Here is a 27,165-nt window from a genome sequence, read left to right on the forward strand (position 1 = left end):
CGAGAGGGGCGCCCTAAAGAGATTTCTCCAAGGGCGCCGGGAGTCCACGCTACGGCTCTGGTTGTTGTAAACAGTTGAAGTTCAAATTTTTCCATACAATTATCAAACAATTATAATAATACTTGAACTTCAACTGTTTCCAACAACTAGTTTTCAAAAAATGAAGATTTTAAAATTGGTGGGTGAAAACTGGGGTGAGGGTGATTTCTGGATGTCTTACCCTATAGAAGTTTTCAAAAAATCTACACAAAAATCTAATTTCATTTTTTGTTATCCGTGGCAGTAACAAATTAATGGCACATATTAATCGTGTTGCAGAAGAATCATTTTTATTTTAGAGAAAGTTCTATCTAATGTAGGGTCATGCACTAATTCGTTCATGGCGCTAATTCTCGTCATATCAAATCCGTATTCCTTAAATACTAGCGAATGATAATTCAAATCAACGAACTTATCATCACATGACGAGATAGAAAAAAAGTGTACATTACGATCCGATGCAATTTAAGTCGTAATCAGGTATTTCTGGCTGGTAATTCACTTGAAACAACCTTTGCGATTAATGTATTTGCACCATTACCTACCTTATCAGTACGATGAAGGAAAATCTAATAGCTTTTTCACTACACTACAACTTTTTCACAGCACTTCACTACATTACACTACAACTCAATTTCACTACACTCTTTTTACACAAGTTTTTCACAACGCACTAAATGAAAGATAAAGTAACCTCTATCCACTATTGGTATCGTTACCCTATATCTATCTAACTACCGTAGTTGGCTACACGTTCTCCTTACAAGCGGATGGTCCTGCGACTCCCTGCCCCTCCACCAAACGCCAGATGCGTAGCCCATATGGTGGCGTTTTGGAGAACGCGCCTCACCGTCACGACTCGGAGACATTCCTCCAACCAGTGCACAGTGGCTAAAATCGTGTTCTTAGCGCGTTTAATTAATAGTAGGGGAAGATGGTCGGCTACCGGCACTGGTTGGTTGTCGGCACTCCGACATAACTTATGACAGAAGACAGTTACGAATCTTCTGACAAGTATCATGTTTGGGTAATATCAATACGATGCTTTTGTGCCCAGTACCAAACCAAACAGTCGCTTCTGTTTCGTTTTACTATAACTAAATATTTTTAAGACAAGTGAAAACCCACCCAAAAGTTTTTTTTATAATTTGATTAGTGTTTTACAGTGGTGTAAATTGATCAAAAAGTTAATTTCATTATAAAGTGGATGATTCCTAATTTGTGATACAATATTGAATGTCACCGAATTACGCAATCAATTTTTTTTTTCAAAATGGATGCTAAATTCAATTGTCGGCACCCAAATGCAGTCGGTTGTCGGCACCCCTTTTTGTTAAAAAACTGCGTATGGGCTCGTTGCCCAGTGTTCTCGTCGGGGAACTAAATCCAGCTGTCGATCGAGCATCCTTCAGTCGAGGTCAAGGTTCGGCTTGTAAAGGGTCGATAAATGCTGATCGGAGAGCGAGGGACTCACTCTCTATCGCCTCTATCGGTTACCTATCCAGTTGCTGGTGCCTATGCATAGTATTCCTACTGGACGAGTAAACATGCCGGACGACGTCTTCACGGTAACTACTCCAACTACATTGTCGTTGCCAGGATGAAGGGATTGTATTCGCCCCATACTCCACCGCATCGGAGTGACATTGTCGTCTTGAATCACGACCAATCTTCCTATTTCCACCGGAACTGGTGGTTTCCAACGCTTGGTTCTTGCTTGAAGTTGGGATAAATATTCCCGGCGCCATCGGCGCCAGAAGTCTTGGAGCTTTCGTTGCATAAGCTGGTATTTATCAAGTCGATTGAGAGGAATGTCTTCAAGATTGGGCTCGGGTATTGCTTGAAGTGACGTTCCAACAAGGAAATGCGAGGAAGTCAACGGTTTCAAGTCTTATGTCTGCAACTTATTTCTGGCTCCTACAAAGTTGGTGCCGTTGCCGGAATAAATATCGCTGCATTTTCCTCTCCTTGACACAAACCGACGTAGAGCTTGGAGAAAACGTTCAGTGGAGAAATCTGTGACCCACTCCAGGTGCACCGCCTTGGTACACATGCAAATGAAGAGAGCGACGTAGGCTTTTACTGCTTCAAACACTACTCGTACCTTGGTGGTGGTTGATGCCTCTTTAACCACCGGATGATGCGGCAAATAGTATCGTTGGGCCGTTGCCTGAGTAGTCTGGTCAATTTTCCTCATGTGACCCATGGCGAGATATTCATTCATGAATGCGATGTATTGTTCTCTTAAATTGGAATCTCGTGCCAATCTGCACTCTGTTCCCTGAAGCCGTCGGTTGGCGATGGCCCAAGATTCGCCCAAGCTCGGACGAATATCTTCGTTCTTTGGCAGTGTAACGGTGTACCGACCGTCCTGCTCACGATGAACTGTGTGCTGGTATAGCTCCTCACAGCATCGCTCCTCCATAGAATATACCTTTTCGAACCAAGTTCCTCACATTGCCAAAACCGCTCCAAAAGCAAGTCCAGACCTTCGGAGGTTGAAATATTGCAGCTTAGTTGTAAAGAATTGGAAGCAATTGACGTGCCTCCACAAACGACCCATTCAAGTACCGAGTCGTTGAGTGTTGGTAGCTGTTCTCCTAATGAAATCCGTCTGCCTGTCTCAAAGAAGTCGAAGAACGACTCAATCCCGAGCACGATGCCCAGACTCAAAAAAGGCAGGATCCGCCAATTCGATCCCACTTGGAATTGACCAGTCATCAATTTTGACCGAAATTGTTGGCGGGTTAACTGTTATTATTTATTTATTCAGGCTAAGGCCGAAGTGGCCTGTGCGGTATATAAGAGTCTTCTCCATTCGGCTCGGTCCATGGCTACACGTCGCCAGCCACGCAGTCTACGGAGGGTCCGCAAGTCATCTTCCACCTGATCGATCCACCTTGCCCGCTGCGCACCTCGCCTTCTTGTGCCCGTCGGATCGTTGTCGAGAACCATTTTCACCGGGTTATTGTCCGACATTCTGGCTATGTGCCCGGCCCACCGCAGTCGTCCAATTCTCGCGGTGTGAACGAAGGATGGTTCTCCCAACAGCTGATGCAACTCGTGGTTCATTCGCCTCTTCCACGTACCGTCCGCCATCTGCACCCCACCATAGATGGTACGCAGCACTTTCCTTTCGAAAACTCCAAGTGCGCGTTGGTCCTCCACGAGCATCGTCCAGGTCTCGTGTCCGTAGAGGACTACCGGTCTAATGAGCGTTTTATAGATTGTCAGTTTGGTACGGCGGCGAACTCTATTCGATCGGAGCGTCTTGCGGAGTCCAAAGTATGCACGATTTCCAGCCACTATGCGTCTCCGAATTTCTCTGCTGGTGTCATTTTCGGCAGTCACCAGTGAGCCCAAGTACACAAATTCTTCTACCACCTCGATTTCGTCACCACCGATGCCAACTCGCGGTGGGTGGCTCACATTTTCTTCTCTTGAACCTCTTCCTATCATGTACTTCGTCTTCGACGTGTTGATGACTGGTCCCATCCGCTTGGCTTCCCTTTTCAGTCTGATGTAGGCTTCCTCCATCTTCTCAAAGTTACGTGCCATAATATCTATGTCGTCGGCGAAGCCAAATAGCTGGACGGACTTATTGAAAATTGTACCACTCGTGTTAATCCCTGCTCTTCGTATTACTCCTTCCAAAGCGATGTTGAATAGCAGACACGAAAGACCATCACCTTGCCGTAACCCTCTGCGGGTTTCGAAGCGACTCGAGAATGCCCCTGAAACTCGAACTACGCACATCACCCGATCCATCGTCGCTTTTAACAACCGTTTATCCGGAAATCCGTTTTCGTGCATTAGCTGCCATAGCTGGTCCCGATCGATTGTATCATATGCGGCTTTGAAGTCGATGAATAGATGATGTGTGGGCACGTTGTATTCGCGGCACTTCTGCAGTACTTGGCGAATGGCGAACACCTGGTCCGTGGTGGAGCGTTCGCCCATAAAACCCGCCTGGTACTGCCCCACGAACTCCCTTGCAATTGGTGCTAGTCGACGGCATAAAATTTGGGAGAGTACCTTGCAGGCGGCGTTCAGCAATGTGATTGCGCGGTAGTTTCTACAATCCAGCTTATCGCCCTTTTTGTAGATGGGACACACGACACCTTCCATCCACTCCTGCGGCAAAACTTTCTCCTCCCAAATCTTGGTAATGACCCAGTGCAGCGCTCTAGCCAGTGTCTCATCACCGTGTTTAAATAGCTCTCCTGGTAGTTGGTCAACCCCAGGGGCTTTGTTGTTCTTCAGCCGGCCAATCTCCTCCTGGATTTTCTGGAGATCCGGGGCCGGTAGAATTATGTCCTGCGCGCGTTCCCTCAGGTCCATCACCATACCGCCATCTTCGTCTGCCACATCGCCATTCAAGTGCTTTTCGTAGTGCTGCCGCCACCTTTGGTTCACCTCACGCTCGTTGGTAAGAAGGTTCCCGTTTATGTCCTTACACTGTTACCGAACGGTAACTAGTTTGTTAATTTGTGTGGGGTTGTAGGGTTTAATTTTGTACAGCTAGGAACCAACGGGCAATTCAAAATTCGCTCGTTTGGCTGCGGTGACGACGGTTACCAACGAAAAATGATAACGGGTGACGAGGAAGAATAAATGCGAAATGGGTGGCTATGTGGGCGGATGCAGCGAGAGTGAGCACCGAGTGGGGCTGGGAGATTCCGCTCGGTGGAAAGAAGCGACAGGAGTTTTTTAAGTGTGTGATCGAACGATGGTGCGGTCGTGTTTCGGTGAAAAGTAACCTCGATTCCTCGTGCATATATCTGGGAAATCTGGTTGAATTGCAACCGTAATCCGTTTGAGTGTACGGTCACCTGTACCGCGAAGTGGAAATTCGTTACATGGCAAGGACACTTTTGAAGTCGCCGTTTATCGACTCCCGCCAACACATTCCGTCCAAGCCTTAGTACACCATCGCCTCTCGAGATCCACCACCAACCGGCTGCTAACGAGCCGCCATCCAAGCCCTTCCTCGCCTTCGCTGGCCGTAGGCCAACGATCGGCTGCCCTGGGGCCGATGTCAAGCCCGTGGCGGAACGCCACCCCACCGCCGCGTTGCACTACGGCAACCTCACCTAAGTCGGTCGCACGTGGATTCTTCATCGACCCCGTCGTTAGGTCCCACGCCACCGTCTGCTTCCTGGAAGCTATTCTACGCCGCCTGCGACCTTCGACTGGCCCCACTGTGCATCAGTGCAAAGCTCGTCATCCTCGATTGAAGCTATTCTTTGCTATCGCAGCTCCTCGACAGGCCACCAGTCGAGCGTCATCCCGCCACCATTCAACCATTCAACCAAACCAACTTCTCGGCGCACCACCGTCGCCGCTTCTACGTCCCCGCCGTCGGCGGCTTTCGACAGGCCACCGCCCGACCTCCGCTCAGCTGTGCGTTCGTTGGCCGCCCGCCATTGGCACCTTCCCGCTGGTATCGCGCCAGCGAAGTGTACGAACGTTCACCGTCACCCGTAGTCACCGAATAAAAAGTGTAAAAGGTAAATCAATATTTTTTATTAGGACCACCCCACCGAAAACTCTCCCTTCCAAACAACGCCCTGGGACCCGGGAGAAAAGAGGCCTTGAGTGCCCACCCCGGAAGCTGCCGTTGGCTCTAGACCAGCAGCTTGGGGCTTAGGCACATCCCCTTCTGGGACGTAGCAGGACTCCCGGGGTCAAATATAGTTTCAACACATATCAGGCTGTGGCACGTGGCCCTTACGTGAACGGATCAACTTCTCATTATTAGTGTGGTACAGTTGCTCCGTCTCTTCACGGTCTCGATCTTCCTCCTGACGCTTTTTCCTCCGGAAAATCGAGTTTTGTCTGTTCCGCGCCTGTTTATATCGTGCCTCGTTCGCCCTCGTGCGGTGTTGCAACAATCTCGCCCATGCTACATTCTTCTCTTCAACTAACTGCTCCCATTCGCCGTCATACCAGTCGTTTCTCTGATCCGGGGGCACCGTGCCAAGTGCAGCGGTTGCGGTGCTACTAATGGCGGATCGAATATCTCTCCAGCCATCTTCAAGAGACGCTGCGCCTAGCTGCTCTTCCGTTGGGAGTGCCACTTCCAGCTGCTGCGCGTATTCTTGGGCTAGTCTACCGTCTTGTAGCCGCCCAATATTAAGCCGCGGCGTCCGACTTCGACGCGTGTTGTACACCGTCGAGAGTTTTGAGCGCAGGCATACTGCAACGAGGTAGTGGTCGGATTCAATATTCGCACTGCGGTAAGTGCGGACGTTCGTGATGTCGGAGAAGAATTTACCGTCGATTAGAACGTTGTCGATTTGGTTTTCCGTTTCTTGGTTAGGTGATCTCCATGTGGCCTTGTGGATATTTTTGCGGGGAAAGAAGGTGCTTTGGACTACCATTCCGCGGGAGGCTGCGAAGTTTATGCATCGTTGGCCGTTGTCGTTCGATACGGTATGCAGACTATCCGGTCCGATGACCGGTCTATACATTTCCTCCCTTCCTACCTGAGCCTTCATGTCACCGATGACGATTTTGACGTCCCGCAGTGGGCATCCATCGTATGTCTGCTCCAGCTGCGCATAGAACGCTTCTTTCTCGTCGTCGGATCTCCCTTCGTGTGGGCAGTGCACGTTGATGATGCTATAGTTGAAGAAACGGCCTTTAATCCTCAGCTTGCACATCCTTGCGTTGATTGGCTGCCACCCAATCACGCGTTGGCGCATCTTTCCCAGCACTATGAAGCCGGTTCCCAGCTCGTTGGTGGTGCCACAGCTTTGGTAGAAGGTAGCCGACCGATGCCCGCTTTTCCACACTTTCGAAGTTGCGGGGATGTAATTCATCGTAGATCATCCTGTCGCAACCTGCGAAACCTAGCGACTTGCAGTTCCATGTTCCAAGCTTCCAATCGTGATCCTTTATTCGTCGCCTAGGTCTTTGGCGATTATATCGAGTCGCATTATCTCTTATATTGTTCGTAATGATTGGTTTTCCAGGTGGCTTATTGGGCCTGCGCAAACCTCCTGTCTCGCCGGAGGGCCGTCGTGTCAGGGCTGTTTAGCGTCCCACCTAACACCAGGACTTGGGCTTGTGCGCTTTGAGCGGCACACGGTCGCTTTGGTGGAGCCTACTTGCGGATACATGCAGCTTTTTATAGAGGTTTAACAGGGCCCACTGTCAAACCCCACCACATCCTAGGCAGGCGCCACAACTCGCAGATGGCCTGGGGAGGGATCGTCAAGCCCTTGGACATAGTCCCTGCTGCCCCGGGTTAATTGTTACCTTGGGTAAAATAAGAAAATCCATTTCTCGCGAGAATTGAGAAACTTGAGAAACCATGGCTCGATTTCTAGTTCTTTCATTGTTCTTTTCACCAGAAAACAAAGAAAGCCACTAGAAAACATCGGTAAATTGAAAAATCGCTATTTCAATGATCTAGAAGGCAGAAGTGATATGCTATGAACGGTCTTTAAAAGAACTATCGTAAAAATTGAGTTTAAATCTATTTAAATGATAATGACTTCTAAACCAGTTTCCATTTGAATGTTGCCAAGTATTTGCCATAATTCCGCAAGTCCAATTAACCAAGTCAAACCGAAAAAGACTTCCCAACCTACTTCCGTCGACAAATGAAATTATCACTCCCAGTCAAGCACCACTTCCACTATCATCGCGAGCATCCCGCAAAGGACCGGAGAGGTGCAAATTGCTTAATAAATGCCAATATCCTCTCTCGGCCTATCGTCGTCGATGCGCCATCATCGTCGGGCATGAAAGTCGGATAGTCATCATAAGAACCGCCAGATCGTCTACAATGAATGGCATGAGTGGGTAGTGAGCGGCAAAGCGTGGGAACCACCATGCCGCCGCCAATGTCGTTCCGTTCCGGCCAATCAAAACAATCCCGACAAACTGCGATAGAAGCCAATTTCTCCTTTCATCTTCAGACCATGAGCCAAGTGGCTGACGGTTTGCTCGGATGCTGTCGTTTGAAATTGAGTTGGGTCTTGGGTTTGCTCTGGTCACATTTCCAACGTAGGTGAGCGGCGGGCAGGGTAAGCATTTTGCTAACAGCAGTGTGCGTTGAACAAAACATAATTTGTAGTAAGTACATGAACATATATCACCAATTAGCATAATCTACGTGGATATACCATATTCTAGCGATCATCAACGCTAAGGTTACAATCGAGTTTCAACTAGTCAATTTGGCTGATTTAATCTTTATATTTTTTTTGAAATGGTAAATACTCGTCTAAAATTTAAACAAAAACGTTGGAAACAATGGTTAAACATGTTTTTAAATTCATCAAAAACCTTTTCTTTTTTCCTTTGCATTATTTCGAACATAACATAGTACATCTTATTTAAGTTCGAAGCACGCATCCATGAACCTACTCGTCTAGTCGATCAATTTCGCTTCTCTCTCAATCTACACTGAATATGTGTAGATACTGATTGTTGGATGATGTCACGCTTTCATCTTGCCCCAAAGATATGTGTGATTCATTCCACCTAGTGTCTCCATCAATCAACTGCGAATAGCATTCATGGTCTTTCACAACCCCTCCATTTATCATCTGGCAAATCGGAAACATTTACGTAAAGGAATATCCGACCGAAGGTCCACTTCGATGCCAAGCCAAGGGCAAAGGAAGTAATTATTCCAGCCCAAGACGTATTGGCGCGCAATTGGAATGACATTTATTACGTCGGGATGAGAAGTTTGTCACGCAATTGCCTCTGAGATAGCGGGCAGGTCAATTGTTTTGCGACACGAATTGAAGATATATTCTTTCAACACACCTGTAGAATTCACCACTTGCTTTATGAACTAAACTCAGGCCGATTGCCAGAATGTAAGAATTTTTAGATTAATCCTTTCAATATTCGTATAACCAAAATATGGTTCACTCAAACGGTACGCGGTACGCGGTACGCCAAACATCGAGACAATAAATTACTAAACTAATTTTAAGACCAATATTGAAACTGTCGATTTAATTTGAATTTAAATCAGGACGCTACTTGAGGTACAGTCAGGCATCCATTGCTCCTGGCTTCTAGTTGATATCTTCTTCTTCTTATTGGCATTACATCCCCCCACCCGGAACAGAGCCGCCTCGCAGCTTAGTGTTCATTAAGCACTTCCACAGTTATTAACTGCGAGGTTTCTAAGCCAAGTTACCATTTTTGCATTTGTATATCATGAGGCTAACACGATGATACTTTTATGCCCAGAGAAGTCGAGATAATTTCCAATCCGAAAATTGTATAGACCGGCACCGGGAATCGAACCCAGCCACCCTCAGCATGGTCTTGCTTTGTAGCCGCGCGTCTAGTTGATATATCCCTGGCAATAATTATAAACCCATCGCTGTTTTATTTTTTATACAAAATGATCGTGTTTGGGGATCATAACCTCATTTTCTAGCGATTCGATGAAGAACATTAATTAATGATTGCTATGTGTATGCATGTTTCAGTTGGAAAGAATTATAAAGCCATTCCACTTGTATGGAGCCCCATATAAAGTTTGTTTGTTTGTTTGTTTGTTTATTGTCGTCAATCATGTTTGTAGACCGTTTGATACAGATTTAATCTAATAATAAAGTTCTCCGTTAGTTAAAATTACTAAACACTTTTATCCGATATGAAAATTATACACACCAAGCATTTACTGAGTACGCAAGTATTGTTTCAATTTAGTCTTAGATGTAGTGAAATCAATAACATTGCAATGCTTATTATAAGCAGCCATCATTTGATTTATGGGTCCGAATTTCGCATAGTTTGTACGATGATTACTACAGGCAAATAAAGTTCGACTTCGCAAAGGTCTTTGTGGGATATAAAAATTTAATTTGGATAATATTGCATCTGAGTCGACCGTGTTCGAGATAACATCATTAATGAAAGATAGCATCGCATATTCCCGTCGCTCCTTCAATGTTTGTATACTAATTAGCATGCATCGTGCTTTATAAGACGGGAGTTTAAGTTGAGTCCACCCCAACTTGCGTAGTGCATATAATAAAAATTGCTTTTGTACCGACTCAATTCTTGTGCCATGCGTGACTGTGTAAGGTGACCAAACTATGCTGCAATATTCAAGTATCGATCTGACATAAGCAATATATAATGTTTTTATAGTGTATGGATCGTGGAAGTTGTAGCCAAACCTTTTTAATCCTAACATATTATTAGCTTTGTTTATAATAGTATTATAATGGTCAATGAACGTTAGCTTAGAGTCTATAATTATGCCAAGATCCCTAACTCTATCACATCTTGTTACCTTTTGGCTACCTAAAGTGATTGTCATATTTGGAATATTTCGTTTTCTGCTTATAGTAATTAAGTTGCATTTCTTTATATTGAGCTGTAACAAACTTTTTATACACCAGTTATGAAATATCTGGATCTCGTGTTTGAATGTGTTCATGTCTTCAGCGTCTTTGATCTCAATAAAAAGTTTCATATCGTCAGCGTAAATCAATACTTTTAGATGTTTTAGAATGAAGGACAAGTCGTTTACAAACAAAATAAACAATAGCGAACCTAAATGAGAGCCTTGCGGGACTCCCGATGTGGTATGAATAGCTACAGATTGCTTTCCTTTGAACCTAACTATTTAATTGCGACTGGTCAGATATGCTTCAAGCCATTTACAGAGTCCAGGCTGGATTCCCATTTTTTGCAGTTTAAAGAGAAGCATTGGTATATCAACTCTATCGAACGCTTGACTAAAATCCGTATATAAAACTTCAACGTGATTTCCTCTGTCCATGGCTTCAAGAGAATAATTCACAAATTCCAGTAAGTTCGTAGCTGTCGACCGACCTTTAAAGAATCCGTGCTGGCTTGTAGTGATCCTATTTTTTATTTGGTTGAATATTTTCTCATTGACAATTGCTTCGAGTAATTTTGGAATGGTGGAGAGAAGAGCGATTCCGCGGTAATTGTGGATGTCGGATTTTTTGTCAGACTTGAAAATCGGCACCAGAAAGGAAGTTTTCCACGGTTTAGGAAATTCTCCAGATTTTAATGACATATTGAAAAGCCAAAACAAAGGAGCAGTGAGCTCAGCTGCCATAGTTTTCAAAAATACGGGGGGAACACCATCTGGACCGGTACTCTTTGTTACGTCCAATTGTTTTAACGCGTCCAAGATGTCAAGAACATTAATTTGGTCGACGCTTATATCGTTTGAGAACTCAGGATAGAAATCAAAAAACGCGCGGTCACGGTCCTCCTCTGAGTGTTCAGAGTAAATTTCACGGAAATACTCAGCAAACAAATTGCAAATCTCATCAGAATTAGTACCCACTTTGCTGTCTATGTACATTATTGAGGGGAAATTGTCAGTCTTTAGTTTGGTGTTTACATATTGGAAAAATATTTTGGGACAAGATTTAATTTCCGCTTCAGTTTTTGCATTATACTCATCAAATGCTGTGTGCATACCCGTATTAAGTTGATCGCAAATGTTCAAATAATTTTCCATACTACTTGAATTATTAATTTTTTTGTGATTTCTATGCGCTTTTTGCTTTCGATTTTTAAGTTCTTTATTTGCCTATTGAACCAAATTGGTTCTTTTGTAGAAAAAGAGCGTCTACGTCTTTTAACTGGAACTTCTTCTTTTATTATTTTGAACAATTTACTGTAGAATAAATTAGCAGCATTTTCGATATTATCTTGATTCCTCAAAGTTGTTTGCCAATCAATTATGTTTAATTTATTTCTAATGTTCTCGTAATTAGCTGCTTGATAATCCAGAACTTCCTCAATTTGATAGTCATTAGGTGGGGAAACATCGTGTAAAAACAAAGAGTATTCGATTGCCGTGTGAAACACTTCATTTCTCCATAATGGTATGAGTGATTCGTTCACACTAAAGTCATCATAAATGTTAGTTAGCAATAGGTCGAAATGTCAGTTCTTTTGATTTTTCACATGGTTGACCTGATTAAGTCCCAAGCTTGAAATTTTGGCAAAAATAAAGTGCAGAAACGCAGTGGCTTCATAATTATACCTCTAGAAATAGGATTGGCCGAGTTTTGAGTTCCAAGAACATGTTGCCATCGAGAATTATCCACGATGATATGAATTTTCAAAACTCTATTTGCGACAAATACATTCCGTCATTGGAATTCATCCAACCCAACAGATTACGCACGTAGAATCGGTACAAAAATATGCATCCAGAGGAATAAAAGCGCTTCTCTTCAAGGGCGTAGCCAATGGAGGGCAGGGGGGCCGTCGCCCCCCTAAATTGTGGAAAGATTGAACGGGTACTGAAATGAATTCCCTCAAACATGTGCACTTTACGATCCAATCATATACAGAAATAGGTGGTTGAAATTCAAAAGATTCCCAAAACTTATTAGGGCATCCAGGATCCATAATATATGAAAGTTCAAAACAACTCGAAACATTTCGGACTCAAGAATTCTCCTTGAAATCCTTCTAGAAGCTCCCCTGGGAACTTCTGAATTCCTCCGGAAAGTTATCCACAAATTCCTCTGAAAATCGTTCGTTCGTTGTGGGCTTCGTGGCCGTGCGGTTAGCGACGTCAATCGTCTAGACGCATGTGCTTTGGAGTCTGGGTTCGATTCCTGCCCAGGTAAGGAGAAAACTTTTCGTAAAGCGAAAAGTTCCCCACTGGTCCATTAGGTGTTGTGTAAATGTCCTGTCCGTTGTCTCATGCTAGATGTTTAGTGTTCAGTCTGTGCGACCTCTGGTCGAAGATGGTGATCCTGTCTTTTATTATAAAAAATCCTTCTCATGTAATTGTAATTCCCCACTAATTTTTTTTTTAGGAAATTCTCGAGGAAATTCCTTGAAGATTTCTTTTCTTCTCTCCAAGATTAACTTCTAGATATTTCTTCGGCTATTCTCTCTTCAGGAAGAATCCGGCATTTCCTTTAGGCATGCATTCGAGAGTTCCGTCAAGAATACATACGGAATTTCTTCCCAAAATTCTACCAAAAGTTTCTTCAAAAATATATGACGGAAATCCTTCGATTTAGCTCCATAATTTCACTTGTAAAACTATAAGAAATTCCTTCGGAAATTCTTCTAGGAACTTCTCCGGGCATTCCTCTCGGAACTCTTCCTTTAATTCCTCCGGGATTACTTTCAGGAAATTTTCCGGGAATACCTCCAAACATTCAAAAGCGAAATCATCTAGCATTCCAATCTGGAATTCTTTTCGCAATTACTTCAGAATATCCTTAAAGGAATCCTCTAGAAATATCTTCATGAATTTCTCCTGGAACTCGTCCAAGTATTTCCCCAGAAATTCTTACAGGTATTTTTTCGGGAGTTTCTTCAGGTACTTCTCTAGGAATTCCTTCAGGAATTTTCCCGGGAGATTTTCCGCGGAAGTGTACTAGAATTCCTTTTGGACTTCACTCGGAGTTTACTCGGATATCTGCCAAGAGTTCTTCCAGAAATTTCTTCGGAACAATCCGCAGGGATTTTCTTCGGCAATTCATCTGGGAATACTTTCAGGATTTCATCTGGGAATTTCTGCATTAATTCCTCTTGGTATTTTTCTGGGAATTCCTTCAGACATTTTTTCGGAAATTCCTTTAGGAACTTCTCTAAGAATTATTTCAGGACTTCCATGTGGGAATTCCTCCGGAAGTGCTTGTGGGAGTTCCTCCGGGAGTTCTTCCAGGAGTTTTTCCAAGAAATTCTCCGGTAATACCTCCAGGAACTTTATAGGGAATTCCTGGACGATATTTGGCAGGAATTTCACGGGAAATGGGATTTCGGAAGTTCCTTCAGAAATATTTTTTCTCTTCCTCTAGGGTATTCCACCGGATGTTCCTCTAAAGTTCCACCAGTAGTTCCTTCGGGAATTCAATCAGGCTTTCTTCCACAAGCTTCTTTCCACAGGCTTCTTTCTACAAATTCCTCCAGAAGTTCCTCGGAGAATTTCTCTGGGAGTTCTTACTGGAATTCCTCCGGGAGGTTCTTTTAAGAATTCTTCCAGGAGTTCCTCCTGGGATTCTTACGGACGTTCCTTTGGGAGTTCATCCTAGAATTCTTACAACAGTTCCTCCAGGATTTCCTCCGGAAATTCTTCCTTCCTTCAATAATTTCCTCCAGAAGTTCCACCGGCAGTTCCTCTGATAATTTCTCCGGAAATTCCTATAGAAAATCCCCCGGGAGTTCCTCCGGAAATTACTCTGGAAGTTCCTCCGGGAGTTCATTTTCAGAGAAACACCCGAAGAAACTGCCGGTGAAACTCCCGGAGGGATTCTCGTAGAAACTGCAGGTGGATCTCCCGGAGGAATTCCCGAAGGAACTGCCGGAGGAGCTCCCGTAAGAACTCCCGGAGTAATTTCAGGAGGAACTACTAGAAGAATTCCTAGAGGACCTCCCGGATGAGCTCCCAGAGAAACTATCGGAAGAACTTCTGGAGGAATTTCCAGCTTAGTTTCTGAGGAAAGCCTAAATGATTTTCTGAAAAAAGCCTGAATAATTTCCTGGAATAGCTTCTGGTGGAACTCCCGGAGGAATTTCCGGAGAAACTCCCGGATGAATTGCTGGTGGAATTCCCGGAGGAACTCTCGAAGGAATTTTCTGGAAGAATTTCTGAAGAAACTCCTGGGAGAATTTTCAAAGGAACCCTGGGGAAACTACCAGAAGCATTCTCGGAAACAAGAGAATTCATCTTACAGACAAATCTCGTCTAGCTGAAACCTTTGTTGGGGGTTGTAGCTGGACCATCAGAATCATCAGAGGACCTCCCGGAGAATTCCCTGAGGAGCTCGCAGAGAAATTCTCAGAGGAGCTTCTGGTGGGAAATCTATATAAATTCCTGAAGAAGCCTAAATATATTCCAATTCTGCCGAAATTCCCGGAAGAATTTTCAGAGGAACTGCCGATAGAACTACCGAAATAATTCTCGAAGGAAATCCTAGAGAAATTGGAAATGCCGGTGGAACTCCTGGAAGAATTCCAGGAGGAACTTTCGGAGAAACTCCTAGAGGATCTCCCAGTGGAAATATTAAAGTTTCCACCGGAGTTCTTTCAGGATTTCATTGCGAATTAACCTTTTGTCTGTGCTCTGGGGTCAATATGACCCCAGGCCACTTTGAGTGGCTGCCATTTTTTTAGTTTTCAACCGATTCTCCTAATTTTTGGTAGTTTGGTAAAACTCGCCGAGATCTGTCTCCTAGGTGCAAATTCGCTCGAAAAATCTTGAAAATATGCGCTACAGTGTATTTTTTTCAAAAAACTTACGTTGTCTGTGCTCTGGGGTCAAATTGACCCCAAATTGAAATTGCTATAACTATTTTAATGTTAGGCCAATTTTTGATTTTTGGGGCTGTTTCGAAAGATATTTTAATCATCTTTCAGGTCGTTACTAAAGATTGACTATAGGTAGGCGGGTACATCGCGGGGAGGGGTTTTCGTAGAAAAGGGTACAAAAACAGTGATTTTTCATGCTTATTTTATTATATCTGAGAATCCTACCCATTTTGAACTGCACCTTTTCAAAAAGGTTATGCAGGAAGGCGTCTGCTTTGACATGAGTCATTGATTAGTTTAGCGCTTGGTCGCTAGGTGGCGGTATATTTGAATTCATTATTTTAGACTACTCAAGTAACTCCGATATATGGAATTTTCTCATTGTAAATATTCTTATCGCACAATTTTGAAATTTGTAAAGATGACGTCTGTAACAAAGTTCGTCTGGTGGGAATAGACTGTCATGTGAGGGAATAAATAATAAGGAAATTTACAAATAGGCGGCGCTAGTGTACTTGCAATATACTTGCATATATGAAATATTGCTTTAGCTTGACATCCCTCATACCTACACCCAAGTTGTATTCGGCAACATTGTTCAGGATGTCTAGCACTACAAAGCAGTGCTCAATATAATGAGCACTTCTTCCCATTTTTTAATTTGTGCGATAAGAATATTTACACTGAGGAGAATTCTATATATCGGAATATCTTGAGTAGTCTAAAATAATGAATTCAAATATACCACAACCTGGCGACCGAGTTCAAACTTATCAACGCTTCATGCCAAAGCACATGCCTTCCTGCATAGCCTTTTTAAAAAAAGTTGCAGTTCAAAATGGGTAGGATTTTCGGATATAAGTAAAATAATCATGAAAAATCACTGTTTTTGTACCCTTGTACACTAAAACCCCTCCCCGCGATGTACCCGCCCACCTATAGTCAATCTTTGGTAACGACCTGAAAGATGATTAAATTATCTTTCGAAACAGCCCTAAAAATCAAAAATTGGCCTAACATTAAAAAAGTTATAGCAATTTCAATTTGGGGTCAATTTGACCCCAGAGCACAGACAACGTAAGTTTTTTTGAGCACAGACAGAAGGTTAATCTAGGAATTCCTCCGAAAATTCCATTGTTGATTTCATTTTCGGTATAATTTCTGTATAAATTTCCGATGGAATTCCTGGAGAAATTCTTTGAAATTTTCACAAGAAATTATTCGAAACAATTCACGGAAAATTGTATGGAATTTACACAAGAAATTCGAAGATTTTTCGTGAAATTCTCAGGAATGTTTACTGGCAATTCTGCGGAATTTCCACGGAATATTCTTATTCTTAAAAATCATGGGAAACAACACGAAATTATTGCATGGAATTCTGCAGAACTTATAAAGAAGTTCGTGAAGATTTTCTTGGAGTAAATAATGGTGGAATTTTCGGATCAATTCCCGGCAAAATTTATGGTGGAATTCCTGAAGACACTGCCGAATAAGTTGCTGGAGGCATTCCTAAAGAATCCCTGATAGAATTTCGGATATAATGCCAGAAGCAATTGTCGAAGGAATTCCTGGAGAAAGTTTAGAGAAGTTTAGAAAGATGTATGGTTCTAGTTTTCTTAAACTTATGGAAGAATGCATAAGACAAGACTTATGGAAGAATGCAGGATTTTTTTAATAATTGTTATAGCCGATTTTGTATTCTTTCTGAATACTAAGTTCGTTAATATTTTTCTCACTTTATTTAAAAATATCTGATGAGCAATAAATCACGCATTTTTAAATCCATTATTGTTTTAATCATTATTGTTTCGATTTAGTTTGGATTTGGTTTCATGTGTTAATATTCATGTGTTTGTATAAAACTACTATAAAACTACGATTTAGAAGACCAAAAAAGTTGCCCCCCCCCCTTCTCGAAATCCTGGCTACGCCCATGCTTCTCTTAGTATTTTAAACAGTTGAGTGACTAAGAGTGCTTCACTAAGTTCCAGATTTGGTACCGTTAAAATCTTAATCGCTACCACTAGGGACTTCGAGAAGAGCAGACGAACCATAGTTTCCCCATTTAAATTCAGGGATCCAAGATAAGCCCAATTGCCGTAAGCTTTGGTAGATGTTTCCGAGAAACTTGTCATCTTGTCAGTCATATTGAGCTAAGAACTAGTAATTCCTCCTTGAATTCCATCCTCATCTACCGTTAACGATAATGACTGGTCCCAATACAGATGCTTTCCGTTAGTATCTGACAACGTTCACAACTGTTGCATGAACAGCTTTGTCGTAGTAATTGTTGCGCCAAACCAACCAACCATGAAGATGCAATTTTCGAAAGTACATTTCGCTTAATTGTTTGTTTGCTCCGAATCCATCTGAGAAACATTGAGCATGAATTCATCAGTGGCGTAGCCAGAAAATTGGTCTAAAAAAATTTCTTCTAAAGATTTTGTCTCTGGGGAGGGGGGTTATGTCCAAAACCACCCCCGTGGCTACGCCACTGCATCTTTTGTTGGCAGCAGGTCAGTTCGGGAGTTTTCACAGGAGAGTTTCGAGCTGGGTTTCCATCAACGCTTGGGATTGCCTCAACCTCAAACGTTATCTCTACGGCTTCACTCTTGACGCTGCTTGTGCGATCCAAGAAACTAAAAGACCATATCCACTTTGTTTCACGTTACCCGTACTCGCTGACTCAACCGTTCTGATAGAAAATTGTTCTTCGAGTCTACTAGAGTCCGTGCTGGAAGCCGATTCATTCCTGTTGTTATCTTCTTCAACGACGATAGCAGTCGCCAGCAGTACCTAAGGCGAGATTTGCTGAGCCGCACTAGCGACTTCTGTTTTAGAAAAAAACATCTTTGATCTGAGAAGATATTTAACCTACTTACTGCGTCATGACTATCTTGCCTAGGAATAGTGTCTCGTTTTGAGCGTGCTTCTTCCCCGACTTAGAGCATAGTTGTGTGTGATGTCGTCTTCTTAGCATTCCTTCGCTAAGTGTCCTGGTTTTAGACAATTGCGACATAAGGAGTTTACGCGTAGCAGAGCCGGTGAATTCCAGAGCTGGCTGCATAACGTCCATCCGTTGCTTGTAGGGTGTTGTAACTGGTCTTCAGTATCGTGGGCCCTGGTTACTGCTGCTCCTTATTGGTTAGGATCCTTAGGATCAACCGAACGCGTTAGAAATAAATCATGAACGTTATTGAAAAAACTCGGGCATGTCAGAATATAGTGCTCTTTGCCAGCCAAAAACTCTTATCAGCCTCGGCAGATTATTGGATCGAGTCAGACAGACAGCAGGTTGGTAAATTTTTGTTTCTTTCTTTCTGTGAATTTTGACCGACATCAATTCTTCACATGTCATGATATTTCCAGCGCTAAAGGAGTAGCAGGCAAGGGTGGGGTCTAAAAACAGCGTCTTCAGGTCCAACCTACAAACCATCGGCAAGCAGAGAATACTATACATAATAATTAACGAAGAAAATTGTATCTAAACACTTGGTTGGTTTATAAAAATAAGCCGGTAGACAGAACAGGACAATCGAAGGACATCAATCACAGTAGGGAGAAGTTGTCTTCCGCGGTATGAGTCTCCATCGATAAACTTTGGCCGGGTAGCCAACTGTGGCTGTACGGATGTCCAAGAGTTTAGACTCTGGTTGAGTTGCGCTGTTCTCCGGAGTTCAATCACTGCAGCCAGATAAGAAACACAACCCTAGCAGCACACATGTTCCACATAGGTTACTGCAACTAAAATGTGACCAAATTTAGTCACAATAAAGTTGCTGCAACCATTTTTTCCCTAATTGTGCTGCTCGGGAACCTTAACGCATAACATCGATCCATAAAACCAACCGAAAGGGGAAACTTTTCAGAGAGAAAAAATAGCAGAAAGCGAGGCTCACTCTGAAAGCGACAGTTTTCGTATTCCTGCTACACAGGACTTAGCCGGTTGATATCAAGAAGAGGAGACAATGTTGGGGAAGATGCGGAGATATAAACTCCCCCCACCTGCTGACCTTGTTGAGATTATAGTTGACGAGCAGAAGACATACCATCCGAGTTGGGGTGCACGGGTAGCCTGGTCACTGAGGACTTACAGGACTGGAAAGACCAGGAAGGCTCGCACTCCTCCGTGACTGTGATTTATACTCGGGTTGGGGTGCCCAAGAGGTCCAAGCTGGATCTATATCTTATAGTATAATCCTCCATCTTTGAAGAAGCAGATGAGGACAGATAGGATAGCGGTATCGTCAGCTAAGGTATCTCGTAGTGGGAGAGAGGAACGTCATGCTTTGGACATCGACAGAACACACCGTCGAAATTATGTAAGAATCGGGTGTGGCCGGTGCGGTGGCGTGAGATGACTTGCTGGCCCTTGAGACTTGTCATGTCGTTCCAGAGTGCTGTGGATCCTTTGACCTTCCGCAATTTCTTAGTTCTGGAAGCAGCTCATTGATTTCCATATCCTGGGGCTGGGTGACGACCTTTTTAATCCAGGCTCTAACGTCGGCCGAGGGAACCGATGTTGTGAGGCCTTGGTGACCGACTCCAGCCAGAATGTCCGCAGTGTCGTTCCCAGGCACCCCACAGTGTCCGGAAATCCAGGCGAAGGTTGTCGACTGTTGTTCGCAAGCGAGGATGGCCTGAATCCATGGGTGTTTCGGGTGGTCTTCGGACTTCGCAATGGAACTGTTTATGTTGGCTGTGGTGGAGTGCCAGCTCCTCGCTCCATGCCAGTGGACCCTTGCCACCGAGGGATGACAGACGCCGGCCTTCGTGTGTATAATCTGATCCCCTTGAACAAGGAGAAGGTTCCTATGGTTTCCATGTCTGGTGGAAGCGTATGCGGCAGCTTTCGGGCACACGATGGCAAAATGGGAGGACACCTGCTTCGTTGCAGACAGCTTTAGCGGGTGTGGAAAGAAGAAGTCCGGAAGCTATGCGGAAGTATTGGTTAAAGACTGGGGAGAGTATGTTGACAAGCTCACGACGTGCTACACAAGTCAGTTCCAGTCCGTTCAACAGTCTGCTGTCAATCAGCACTTGGTCGATACGACACTGAGTGGCTCTGTTGTTCGTCCTATACGGTCTTGATAAAGTTGAACCTTGATCTGCAGCCGACTTCGACCGCTTAGAAATAAGGGAGGAAGGTCAGTCCTCGGTCGATGGAGACTCCAAGGACCTTGACGAATTTCCGTCCACCGATGAACTGTACTAACCGCTGCTTGGGTTCGGATACGCGTTCGCCACGGAGTTTCTCCCACTACCACAAGCAAGATATCGTCCGCGTAGACGAAGATGTAGATGTTGTTGGGAGGCCTAATCCAGCAAAATACGTCCGGGAGAAAAACGTGTTGGCGGACACCAAGTTCTCCGTCAGATTCAAGCTTTACATGCAACCTACGCTTGACTAACCTCTCGACGATCTTTGATACACAGGATGTCAGCGAGATATACCAGTAATCAGCGGCATCGCGGGAGAAGATACTGTTTTAGATCTTAGAATAACGTGGCTGAGCCGTCACTCATCGAGAAAAGTTTGATTAGTCCAGGCTTGGTTTACCAGAATACTATTTTGACAGTAGGGGAAGATTTTTCAGCATCGGATACTCTATTCCATCCAGACCAGTAGACTTCCCCTTACTTCTTGCTCGGCGAACAAGAAGGGCTGGTTTATTGGGGAACCTAGCAAGTCCGGTGGGACTCGAAAGTTCTGCAGCGTCAGATCCCTAATGACTATGAATCTTTGAAAAGCGTTGCGACGATGATGAACCTGATGCGAGTGATGCTAAATTCTCCCCGAGTGTATTGGCCACATCCGGCGGATCGGAAATAGTACGGTCTTACGAATCGATGTAGATGTAGATGGGGGAAGATTTACGCTTGCCACTTAGCGCATTGACTTTCCTCCATAGTTCGGTGGTGGATTGGGCTAAGCAAGTCCTTATTTTGGCGTCTTGGATGACCGTTCGGCACTCATAGTGTTTTTGTTTGTAGTTATCCAATGCACTTACCTTTCTCGAGTGCCCAGGTAAAAGCCTCCTGAGCCCTCGAAGGGGATTTCTTTCTGGCATTAACAGCACTGCGTTTTTCGTCCTGGGCCTGGCCAAGAACTGGTCTTATCGTCGTGGCATCGAGGACGATCTTGGAGAAGTCGGGAAGCTTAACCGGGGTTGGTAGTTTGCTCTAAAGTGCGTCGAATGCTGCCATCAAAGGACTCCCAGCCGGCGGCATCAGAACGACATTGTGGCCTCTTGGAAGTGGTGAAGTGACCTGAATTGGAAAATAGTTGCTTCCATAGGTCGAAAGCAACCTCCCAATTTAACATGGGAAGGAGGGGCCGGCTGATGGTGGTCATTTCGATGGCGGTGGCCGAATGGCCATAAAAAATGTGGGTGAACCACCATTTAGGGGAACTAGATGCGCTTCCTCGGAAACTTCGAGTAGGGCTACACCACAGGGGTCCGACTTTGTACCTCTTCAGGTCGAGTGGTGGGCGTTCATATCTCCCAAAAGAAGAAAAGGAGATGGGGTCTCACTGATGATGTCACTCACCTTTTGTTTGATGGCGGAAGGTGTTTCACAAGAAAGATAGACATTCACAATACTAATAAGAATGCCACCTCGGAGACGGACTCCAACGGTCCTCACGAAACTGAAGAACGTCATAGGGGATCACCCGGAGGATCCATATCACCACAGAGTGGATGGTATTAGTACCTACCTTGTAGTAAAGTGTCCACAAAGGCTGTAAATTGGTCTGTATTTGGTCCTTAACGAGAGCATGAAGCTCAACTGCAGATTCCTTCATCAAAATCTAAAAAGGCAGAGGGTCGATGAGGCTTTTGGGTTCACCTTGTAAACAGCCCTTCGAATAGTATAGTTTTTCTACTTCGTACTCAATTGGCAACGCGCATGAAACACCGCGGTCAAAAGTCGTTGAACCTATAGACTAATTCCGGATGTGTCTGGTCAATAGGATAATAGCATCAATATGAAACATGGTCAGATTCATTTTCACCTTACACAAGTGTTTTCTGAACATGGTTGTTTAAGAAAGTTTTTGCATTGATTTAGATTTGCACAGTCTGCTGGTGGGAGCACCGCGATTCAAAATTGAGAGAAACGCCATGCTCCTTGTGGATTCGATTCCAAATATCCTCATAGATAAGATGTGTCGCGTCGTGAGTATTTTGAATACGTTGAACACAGTAGCTCAACAGATCATGTTCAAGCTGCAGATTTGGTGGTTAATTGAACGACCAATAGCTACAGTATGGACTAATGTGACGCTGTGGACACTATGCTCGCCCTGGTAACAAACATGCCGTGGGTGAGCTTCGGTGGCCTCTATATAATTATGCGGAGGTCATTGCAACTCATAAGTGGCAGTTCTTGCTTGGGTGATTTTCTCCTGAGTGAGTTAGCGCAAAATAAATAAATATTCATGCAATGGCGGGCATAGAAAGGATTTCAATCAAAAACTGAGGAAATGCCAAGATAATACTAAGTTGAAAAGCAAGCCAAGTTGCAGTTGGAATATAAAGACATTCTAAAGTGCGTACAATTCAGACAGACAAAGTAGCGTACAATGCAATATAAAAAAAGGAGTGGCATTTTTTTTTTATTTCTTTATCAAAGTGATTTTTAAATTATAAATAAACTTCCTCACTAAATAGATGTGGCAGATAATGCTGCCGCAAGGTTTTCCAGCGGATGATACTTTTCACATTTGTTATTACCTTGTTGTCTATGAAACATTCTCCATCACTTCATCATCAATCCGAGCTCACGCATCCTGGGTAAATTGAAACAAATTTATGATAGGACTGATCATCCACAATCAACCACATTAAGATCTCTCTAGAGTTGGCAGATAGGAAGGTCCAGAGAATTTATTTCAACCACAAGAATGATGGGGATCTGATAAGGCCGCTAAATCTAAGAACCATTAAGATGAATAGAAAATTTAAATTATTGTGGTCTGCCACAAAATATTCCGCCCTCTCCAGAGCTCTACATTATTTCTAGGAACTTTTGCTCGGATTTGATATGATTATGTTCCAATCGATTGCACATCTTGATAAGCAGGTATGATTTAATGTTCTAATTGAAAACCATCTATCATCGTATGACATTTGATTTATCTTCTTCTTCCTGCAAAAAGATTGCTATGACAGGCATATTTGTATTTAGGAGCACGAAGTAATTTTGATGCTATTTTATGTTTGTTAATACTTAAAACAGGAGAGCAGATGATGAATGTTTCTTCGTTTCTTCTGTTTATTTTTTAGTTGGTTGATAAATCAAAAATTATTTTTTAGGTGAGACGATAATTCGAAATTGTTCAAATCCAGCGCAAAATACTCCCGATAAATAGAGTGGGTACACCCACTATCAATAATTGTTTCCACTTTGATCATAAGCGATTAACGCGGTATCAGCTCATCTACTTTAATCAACTCATCTCTCCAAGCTCGCAATTCATCCTCATCTAATTATCCTGAGTGGCACACGAGTGGTTCGTTAACTTTACAATCTGATTCCCCATAGCTACTTCACTCCTCCTCATTATCCTTTATTTATCTTTCTTACACATCGTTACAGGAGTGGTTCAGCGTTGTGATAGCCCTGCTCACCGCATTCCTACTGCTCAGCTCGTCAACACTGGTTGCCATTACGGTGCTGGTCACGACGGAGCTCGGCCCTCGGAAGTTGACCGCAGCCACCAGTAGCCTGGCCACCGGAATCACCGGAAGCATTGGGCTCAGTTGGTTCCTTCCGACCCTGTGCGCCACATCGACGCCTCTAGTCTACAGTGTCATGTTCGAAACACCGGACCACTGGTGGCACACGACAGATTCCTTCGGTTTCATCCTGTTCATCGTCATCGAGTCGCTATTTGTGATATTATTTCTACTGCTGTTTCTGACACTTATGAAGAAACTTTTGTACCTCGCCAAGAAGCACGATAAACACAACACTTCAATTCTGAGAAGGTAGGTGGCAACGATTATCTTCATCCACATGTACGGACGTGAATTCGTGATGGAGCTCTGTCGTGGTGGAACGGCAGACGGTGACGGGACCGCTGATGGCCTTTCGCTATTAAAAGCATTTTATTACATGTTGAGAGCGCAATTGTGGCATCTGTGACAGAGCTGCAAATTGCCGTTTTATTCGAAAACATCAACAGTCCCTCTGTTATTGTGTGCGGATGAGGAGGAGGTACAATCCAATGGTTTACGTTCGAAACTATTTGTGCAATCGTTTTATAGCTGGGACTATGGAATTTTATGACTACAGCTGTCGGATACATGCCTGCAGCAGAGCCAATTAGAGTTTGCACATTGCAAATGATGAAGCTATTAAATCGGAGCAAAGGCAATCATTCCTGTCAAATGGTCTCAGCAGTATCAAGATTGCTGGATTAAGATATCATGCTGATCCATTCTTACGATGATTTCAATAAAGAAAACACTGATTCTCAGTTTAGCGCGTAATTCCATTAGGGTTGGTTAGCAAGATTGATTATTATTATAACCTCAAGCTTTTGAGAATTATGGATACGAAACAAAAGTGCTCACCAGTTAAATATAATTATGGTACGGGTGCATGCTTCATTCTTCATGCTGCTCATGAAGAGAAAACGCCCTACGAAAATGGTAATTACATATCTCTACATCTAAACAAGAATAGAACAAAAATTACTACACTCAAACAGGTGACATTCAGCACGCATTCAAAGTCATCAGCCCATTACAAATAAAAATAACGATAACGGTGTGAACTAATAGGATGACAATGTCCTTGAATAGCAGCAAGCATCGACTCTTGGTAGGTATCATCAGAGGGAATGTTTTAGTACTGTTATTTCTAACATTTGAAAAGGGCGTAACTGCCAAAGAATATCCCTATATACATCTGAAGACGAAAAATCAGAAGGAATCAATTTTAGTTGTTACGCCCTTTTCAAATGTTGGTCTATATTTGTAGTATCAACATTGAACTTCAGCTTGGTACATTGACAATCAAAAAAAGAATATAATCTCATATTCCTTATCTAAATATATAATAATTAGTTTACATTTCCTTTGATATTTGTTCCGAATGCAAACTATTTGCAAACCAAACCATTAGATCAGCTGTGTTTATATATGCAAAAAGTTGGTACATTTTACGAGGAAAGTTGGAAAATTGCCAAAATGCAACGGTTTCAAAAGTTCTGTAGAAAGCCATTAAGCTCAAACTGAAATCAATCTAGAGTGTGACGCTGCAATCAACTAAATTATTCAACCCAATCGACTTTTTTCTATTGTTTCGGTGAGTTATATCAATCGATTATTTGAACAAGTTGATTCAAAAGAATAAGATTGCTAGTGTCGCTCCTAATGTCAAACCGATGATATTGGTAGAATGAAACATATACTACAACATGATACATAGTAAACAGCCAGGTTTAGCTTATAGAAGCGTAATCTGATAAAACATTATTAAAGGCTACAGCGCCACTAGCGTTCTAGTGCCGATTAAAGTCACTATAGATATAAAGTCTGGCGGAGTGAAAACCGTAAGATTTTCCAATCAGAAAAAATCTTGTTAGATTTTGGCAGCCTTTGAGAAAGCTCAAGCTCTCGCACGACTATTAGCTTTGATAAGTTGCTTCACAAAGCAAAACACTTTTTACACATTTCAAGCGCGAAAGATCAAATAAAATGTTGCTCAACTAGTAAATCGCAGAACAAATTCCTTTACGTTTTTCTTTAGACTTAAGGTTTTCTATGTATTTGGAATAATTTTCCATTTTATTTATCAGCATTATCTCAATACTCTGCATTGCTCCAAGCAAATTCGAAGCGTCATGTTCGATTGGATCCCGCAAATGACAGTTCGATTGGTGACCTGTCAGTGTTTTCGCCGGCACATTTTGTTTTAGAAACCGAACGCTTTCACATATTTTGTGCATGCATTGCCGAGTGTCTGATCATAACAAACATGGGTCGGCGACATGGCTGCGAGTCTGACAGTGAAATAAGGATCTCTTCCCAACTCTTAACCAGCATCTAACGACTTTTTGTGGCAAAACGCCCTATGACGCACCACGCGCCTCCATAGTCCATATGCATCAACGTACTATGAGAACCAAAACGAGTCCGCTTATATTTGCCATAGGTTTTGCTGAGTTTTTCGACAAGCGGACTTCTCAACTTTTTTTTAATTGTTGAATGTTTTAGCAGCATTTGTTTTGTTGAAGCATATTACGCTAGATACAATTAAAATTGATCGTAATATTAAACAACACTAGCACAAGCAATTCATTGAACCGGATTTTTTTTAATTCATTAATAGGAATCTTCTTTCCACACCAGAATGAAGTAAAGCAAATCCTCATAGAGACATTGTATGTGCTTTCCTCCATTGGATAGAATTAAAATAAAACAAACCATGATAAATACGAAACCCGTTTTCTCACTTTATCACTTTATTGAGACCAAAGGAAGCCAAAAAGAAAGCCAATCCACGTGCCGGTTTAAACTTTATCCTGATTCCACACTGGCAGCTGCAGTTGGAACTGCAAACAAAAAACAAGTCCAAAAACTGAAAAGTCCAAGTTTAAGGCAGTTGATTCGTTTTTTTTTGTTTGCTACGTGACATACACAACATAGTCGAACTTTTTATCCACCACACTCTTCTCATCATCACGAACCGCATCCCAGCTTTTGCAATAGTGTGGCACGTTGGTGTAGTATGGGAAAGTTTCATTTTATATCTTGTGAGAAAGGCTTTTGTCCCGTAGTTTTCTCATACAGCGAGTGTGAGCTGTCGAACTCTATGTTATGTCGGAATTTACGACTCTGCTAGAGATATTCAAGG

General features: G+C 43.1%; 1 protein-coding gene across 1 annotated transcript in view; it reads left to right on the plus strand.

The window, feature by feature from the left end:
* The window catches only part of LOC134212578 (uncharacterized), an 896,490-nt gene that overhangs the window by 809,029 nt on the left and 60,296 nt on the right, over positions 1–27,165 (plus strand). Inside the window, exon 21 of the mRNA XM_062690564.1 lies at positions 23,899–24,290. Within this exon, the coding sequence (XP_062546548.1) occupies positions 23,899–24,290 (392 nt within the window). The remainder of the gene's footprint in view (positions 1–23,898; positions 24,291–27,165) is intronic.

This window comes from Armigeres subalbatus, chromosome 2 (assembly GCF_024139115.2).
Source record: "Armigeres subalbatus isolate Guangzhou_Male chromosome 2, GZ_Asu_2, whole genome shotgun sequence".
Lineage (NCBI taxonomy): Eukaryota > Metazoa > Arthropoda > Insecta > Diptera > Culicidae > Armigeres > Armigeres subalbatus.